Here is a 7,256-nt window from a genome sequence, read left to right on the forward strand (position 1 = left end):
AATCCTCTCATTGCTTCTCCTGTCCAATCCTCCCGTCTGTGCAGGTATCTGCTGCCAGTGACCTCCCAGTTCATTATGAAGTGGCCTTCCTCCAGCTTCGGACGCGTCTCCTCGGCCATGCCACGCTCGCGCAGCCTGTTCACCACCAGGATGGGGCAGTTCTGAGGAGAGGAGAGAGGAGGGAGGGATGGAGGGATGCGTGGGGGGCCATGGGCTGTGTCCCAACTCTGGAGATGGGCAGATGTGTCTGTTGCCGGAGCCCTTCAGCACTCGGGTTAGAAGGACTGGATCCCGCCCATGTTAACGGCTGTACTGAACAAGGGCCACAGCAGACTGAACTGTGCGTCCCCCGCCTCATCCCAAGCTCTACCACATCAGCTGCAGAAGGCTAGCCAGCCCCGGACGCTCTGTCCAGTCACGCCTGCTGTATTATACCTGACCGCTGTACAGCTCTCACAGTACTGTAAAAATGAAACTAAAAACAAAGCTATTCATTTATTTTCACATGTAACCGATTCCACGAAAAACAAGAACGTTATGTAGATGGAATGACATTGCAGGTAACCCCCTATTTGAGAACTAATGTAAATTGCTTATTTTTGCTGTTGATGACAAATGCAAAATAGTTTTGCAGCTTTTTTATTTGAAAGGTTGTAACATCCTTAGAAACGCTCCTCTCACTATTATGCAGTACAGCTGCTTTTCCGATTCATCTGCTCAGTGCAGCTTCCATTCTGTACAGTGCGGTGAAACATACAATATACAAGAATCCAAAAGGCTTTCAGAGGCGTAAATATACCATCTCAGCCAACACATCATCTGCTGAATAAGTCTGCAGCTTAAGAGTCTCGCCTCAGTAATTCCGTTTATTGATTTTGAGTCCGGGACGGAATATGAGCGTTGTTGTTAAGTGGAGATAGCAATGTCCACAAGGAAAACAATGAGGTTTTCTGATCTCACATTTAGTTGTTTAGTGTACGGCTGCACATTAGGGAGCCAAAGGACACCGTAGAGAATGTTATGTGGAATAAGCGCCTCGCAGTATGTTAAGGTGGGACTTGGTGTACTGCTGTCCTCTGCATTATTTCTTGCATGCGTGAAAAAAAAAAAAAAACAGTTGCTGATTCCCTAACCCCCCACTGGATATGAGCAACTGCTTATGGGAAATACTTGAATTATTTTGTGTTGCAATTGCATTAACTAACTTATTTTGTCGTTTTTAAATACATGTATGTGTCGTCTTTTAGTAGTAATATCATGGGTTTAAGGCACCTATTTACTGTATGAGGAAGAGCATTCTTTGTGAAGAGTGTTATGCTGCGTTTGGTCAGTGTATCCAGCTGTAACCAAAGTGCATGGTTTCCTCCCTGAATGAAGCCAGTTATGCCATACAGTGTTAGCAGCTGTGTCCTATTTTTAGTCCATCAGGTGTAAGTGCCAGTGCAAAACAGTGGTATGCCAATATAAAGCACTACCAGTCATATGGTAATTGGCCATCATTGCGGCTAAAAAATGTGCTTAATTACAGTAGGTTCCTTTTTAGTTTGTATTAATAATGTCTATGGAATCATATTCTAAACATTAGTTATATTTGTACAGTGTAAGCAGACAGTGTTCAGTTTTATAAATTATTTAATTTTAATGGATGATGGAAAACCCAGAGGTATTGTCTGTTTTTAAAAGGGGTCCTCCAAATGGATTTGACCTTGTGCGACAAATATACTTTAGTTTTCCCCCGATTGTGTCATTCAACAATGCCAAACATTTTATCTTGCCTGCATATATGTAGAGTACTGCTGTATATTTCCTTTGAGAATATGAATTTTAAGTTTACATAGCAATAAAATGCTTCAAACATTACAAGCGGTTCCCTGAATTAATTGGATTTCTTCATCAGATGACATGGAGGGGTGGTAGCGTGGAGGATTGGGGAACTGGGTTGTAACCAGGTGGATGCAGTTTTGAATCTCAGGTGGGCCACCGTTCTGTGCCCTCAAGCAAAGAATCCAAATTGCTTCTATAAATATTCAGTGACATGCATGGGTGATATGCAAAATGTAAGATATACACTGCACCTCACCGGTGAAGGGTGTCTTCTAAGCGCATAGGTAATAGAATATTATAGATAATTTAACTGCCGGGTTTTCTTTTTAAGTTTAAATATGTTCCAAACGCTCGGTCCGTCGGGGGGCCGTTCCCTCCCCTTGGACCCCGGGACGGAGGAAGGGCCGTGTCCGCTCGGCCTGCTGGGATTGTGGGCTCACACATCCCCCTCGCGTTGTGTGTGTGAACCTCCTCTCTGCCGTCCGCATCCGCTGTCAGCCTGACACGAGTCTCTGCCGCGGCCTTGTCATGTCTTGTCCTGACCTGAAAGCGCGGAAACGAAGGTGATTTCGCAGAGATTTCAGCGAGCCTTTATTTACACCCCGGGTGTCAGGATGGAGTCCGGCCGCATGCCAGCCTCCCCTGCTCTCCCCCCCCCCCCTCCTTCCTCTCTCTGTCAGCAGCCAGAGTGTGGATCATGACCTTGAATTCCTCCTCAAACACCTCCCCAAACTTCCAAATAAGCAGACGTTGGACCTTGAATTCTAAACCCCCGCTCTCTCCAAAAATATCCTGACATGTTTTTTTTTTTTTTTTCTTCAGTGCCCGGCTTGCACCTGCACTTGTCCAGCCAGAGCAGAGCTGTCAGTGGGTAGTTTGTGAGCAGTGAGGTCCCTGCGGTTGACCCACTTTTAATAAACACATAAGCTCGCCGATGCCCATCCCCGCCCATCTGTGAAATATTCACCGGAGCAACGTGAGGCAGAAGCGGTCCAAATGCGGCAAACTACGACTGAGCGGGGAAGGGGGCTGCTTTTCCAAGTTGGCTGTTCTTCTTCTTAATCCTTATTTTTGACTGCAAAGGAAAGAACGATGGAGAAAAAAATTACGCCTGTCGAACACAAAGATGACTGCGCTGGCTCCTCCTCCTCCATTAGCGATTCTGACAGACTTTAAACTCTTTGTTGTCGTGAGTCTTAACGCAGTCGAAGGGGAAGAATACGGTTTAGTATATTTATTGGGCAAATGTTTTTTGTTTTTAGATATGCAGATAACTCTGAATGGGTGTAAATGGCAGGGCAGGCCCTGGCAGACCTGGCTGAACAACAAATGATTTCATTTGTAGACATGAGCATTTTGTGTGAGCTGAGGGAGGAGGTGGGGAGTGTGACTATCTTCATCACATTATCAGAGTCACACGTTTACTGCATCTCTCTCTCAGCTGGAGTCTGCCCTACAAGCTCCAGATAACAGGCAAAATACTATATATATGTACCCCTGCCTTCACAGACATTCGCAAGTCTGATATTGCCATTTGTATGACAATTGAAGGGCCCCTTCCTCGCTATCCTCCAGGCTGAACTCCACAACCCTTGCTCCTCCAAGCCCGCCGGGGGAAAAAAAAAAAAGAAAAGGATTTCAGTGTAATTTAAAAGCTCACCGGTGTCTGTGTAAGGTCAGAAACCTCTTACATGCGGGAAGATGCATCAACAGATTAAAGCTGGTTCATCATTTGCTGAAGGAAAGTCTGGCTCACACGTTAGGCTGTGGAGTTTTAATGGCCGCGGTAACATTGTTAAATTATTTGCTTGGATGGATTGACCTGACCTTGCCAGTTCCCACAGAAAAGCGGCGCGGTGCCAGGGACCCAGTGCACTGTCCCTGTCAAAGGCGGCACGGCGCGGGAGAAGCACCCCTCTGCTCCCGGTTCAACACGCGTGAAGTCACGCGCACTTTGTTCAAACCACAGGGTGACAGTACGCCCAGAGCCTGAACTCCCTACATAGCTCACATCCAAAGATACTCCCTTCAGCTCCCTTGGGCATTTGTAAGGAGAATATAAAAATAGACTCGCTAATGTAATGCAGTCTCAATGAAAGTGAAACTTTAAAGAGTGGGAAAAGCCCGCTCCTAACAAGAGGCCAGCTGAGCGGGTTCTCCCTGCTTTCCTCTCTCCGTATTATCACTTCTAACAACCCAAAGTGCAGGACCCACTGAGTGGTCTCCCCCCCCCCCCGTGCTCTCGTTCCGTGCCTCTCATCCCCTCTTTAAGGTGCGCGCTGTCAGTCTGCGGAAGCGACTGAGGCGAAGGCGAGCCTCTGCCCAGGGAATCCCCCCCTCCTCGGCCCTTCTGGGGATTGAGACATCCGTGCGGATATTATCAATACATCCCCTCCAGCCAGGCTCAGAGACATGAGAGCGAGCTGCTCTGCCCATTAGTCGACTGCTGAGCACTGGGACTCAGGAGCAGCTGTCTGCGTGCTCCCGTGCCAGGAGCGCTCCGGCAGGAGGAGCGGGGAGATGCACCTAAACTCACGCCGCACGCCAGGCGTGTGAGGCTTTACCGCCCGTCTGCGGAGTCTATCGCTCGTCTCTTCCCCCCCCCCGCGCTAAAAACCTGGGGGTCACGCCACTCCTCGTGTCTCTTTCAAGATAATGGCCTGTATTACTACAGTGTGTTTTCCTCAAGTGTTTTTTTTCTACATTCCTATCCAGGGTTGAGGTGTAGGGGGGCAGGGCGACGAACGGCAGCCATTTTGCGTTCGGAGCATTCCGTAGCAGTGGAGAGGCAAGGACTTTAATTAGTCAGTCAAATTTGGGGGGGGGGGGTGATTAGGGAGCCAGATTGAGATGGCTAGACTGGGGACTCTGCGCTTCTCTTCCCAGCTGAAAATCAGAAATGTAGGTTAAGCTGTACTCAAAACTTGTTGAAGAGATTTCTGGGTTGCGACTGCTGTTCCAGAGAAACGCTCTGCAGAATTGTTTTGGGTTTTTGAAATTCATAGGTTCTGGAGTTCAGCTGTTATAATTCTGCACACAAACATGCACATATTGTATTGTTTTTTTTTATATACATGTTTATACAGATCCATAGTAAAACAAGGATTCAGATTCTTTTCATATCTGAATGCTATTAGTTATCTACTATATTCATGTTTGCACTTTTTATATAATACATAATTCATAATATATTTACATAATCAGGCTTAAATATATTGGTTTGGTATTTTCTTGACCTCAGTGTTGCTCAAATATATCATCATCTAAACTGAAAAGTGTTGGCAGTGGTGGCAATTCAATATTTGACATTCATGACATCCTCACTCACAACTTTTAAAAACGTGTACATTTTCCCACTTTTCAGCAAAATGGGCATAATATTTGTATATTTGTGTATTTGTATTTGCATATCTTTCACATTTCCCCCCTCTCACACATGTTGTATGTACTGTACTGTGTGTGCATGATTGCATGTGGATGTGCGTACATGTGGAAGTATTAACACTTGAACATGTACAAATCTAGCACCCCGTTCCCCTGGAGGGTGGGTGGTAATTTGGTGATTAAATATTTTTGGGGGAATATGGCAATATATGTTATGCATTATATAGAGAGCCAGCTTGCAGGTTCTTATCTTCGTACCACTTGACGAGTTGGGAGAAGTATTTATGGGTATGCATTTGCCTGAAGGAGACCATTCCTATCTCCTTCTCCAAGTCATCCAAAAGTTCTACCTCTTTCCCCTTTAAACTTTTTCTGGGAAGATACTGTTGAAATCTGGGATATTTGGCCCAGAGTGTAATACACATGCTTGAAGAAGGTGTCTCTGCAGTGAATATTTTGCTGAATATGTACAAGCAAGCATGCGCTGTTGAAAATATGTCACTTCCATCATGTTACTGACACTGTAACTTGGGAGGGTCTCCAAATATTTTTCAAATGTGTTCCAAGGTAAAGCGTTGTCAATTAGGTTTAGCACTGTATTTGCAGTTTCTTGTGGTATGACATTTTCCTTTCCATTCTATTTCTCTGAGAAAACCTGTCTCAGGCTTGACTCATTAATTGAGTGACTGTTCCAAGGTCGTCAAGCTGAAATAATTGGGCCCTTTACTTTCTACTTTCACTTCAAGTATCTTAAGTATTCTGTTGATCGGCAGACTTTTCCTTGAACTTCGCTCCATCCAATATCATTAAGAAAATCCACTCTGAAACGGAAAAAATAAAATGAAGGCACTGTGACACCCCTACTGAGATCTGTGAAAGGTAAACAATATCTCACACTCCATTTATATTCCTTTCTCTTAGAGGATGGTTTCTGCTGAGGAAATCATGCAGAAAACATTGAAGAGTGGTATGGATATAAGCGTTTGCATCCACAATTGAACATGGTGTAGCATCCTGGGGGGATGGGGAAGGGTGGTGATGGTTAGGCTTGGGGGACAGGGAGGGGGCTGGTGGTGGGAGGGGTATGTGAAGAATCCCATTTATGCCATCCCTACAGCACCCTGAAGATCATTGTGACAGTACAAATCTACCTTCCCCTTCGTCCTTTGTTACAAGACTGAAATAGTTTCTCAAATTCTGTGTTGTTTTTTTATTATCTCTACTGATTTACCGGAAATACTGTAAGTATCTATGGCTTAATGACTGCCATTAAAGTAAAATATTCTTAAATAAAAAATGGCCTCATTTGTAGAATTCATTATTATGCTGTGAATATAATGCATTAATATAATCTGGGCTGTCAGGTTCACTTTTACTAATGTAACCCCATTTTTCACTGTTTTTGTATGTTGAAAAAAAGTACTGCATTCCACATGAAATAGACTATTAAAAATAGGCAATCTTTTTGCTTTCTATACAGCTAAATTATATTGGGGGAGATTTCACCCAGCTGACTTGATTAATGTTTCAATAAAACACACAACTTTGATTTGTATCAAGTGTTCTTTGAATCCTTACATTTTACACCAAAAAATGAACTGAATTACAACTCAATATGGCAATTATTTTTAAAGAACTGCATTTGCTAATGTGCGCAATGCAAAATTTTAATGAAATGTAAATTCCCTGCCTTCCTTGAATCTTGTCAGGTGCAGTATAGAACTCCTATTTCCATTGCTATGGTAACCAAATCACCTGCTCACATAAGCTTGTTTGGACTTTCCAGAAAATCGTCATACGATCTGATGGCAATCATGTCAAAAATCCAGTGTTAGTTTTTATTGTGGCTACTGAGGACACTTCCCCAAGTAAAAATTAAAAAAGAATGAAATCCTAAATGTATGTTTAAAGTCTACTTGGCCATAACACAATATTAGAAGCAAATAAGGCCACTTGACTCAGTATGATTTTTTTTGTTTGAATTTCAGCTTGCAATATCAGAACCTACAGTACAGTGCATTTCTCATTTTAATTCAAAATCATCGTGA

At 43.9% G+C, this 7,256-nt stretch overlaps 1 protein-coding gene across 4 annotated transcripts in view; it reads left to right on the plus strand.

The window, feature by feature from the left end:
• ttll7 (tubulin tyrosine ligase-like family, member 7) overlaps nt 1-1,863 on the plus strand; it is a 60,039-nt gene extending 58,176 nt beyond the window's left edge. For all 4 annotated transcript variants that reach the window (XM_061239428.1, XM_061239427.1, XM_061239429.1 and 1 more), the window contains one exon: nt 45-1,863. In XM_061239428.1, coding sequence (XP_061095412.1) covers nt 45-165 — 121 coding nt within the window. In that variant the 3' untranslated portion in view covers nt 166-1,863. The remainder of the gene's footprint in view (nt 1-44) is intronic.
• The last annotated feature ends 5,393 nt before the right edge of the window (nt 1,864-7,256 follow it).

This window comes from Conger conger, chromosome 4 (genome assembly GCF_963514075.1).
Source record: "Conger conger chromosome 4, fConCon1.1, whole genome shotgun sequence".
Taxonomy (NCBI): Eukaryota; Metazoa; Chordata; class Actinopteri; order Anguilliformes; family Congridae; genus Conger; species Conger conger.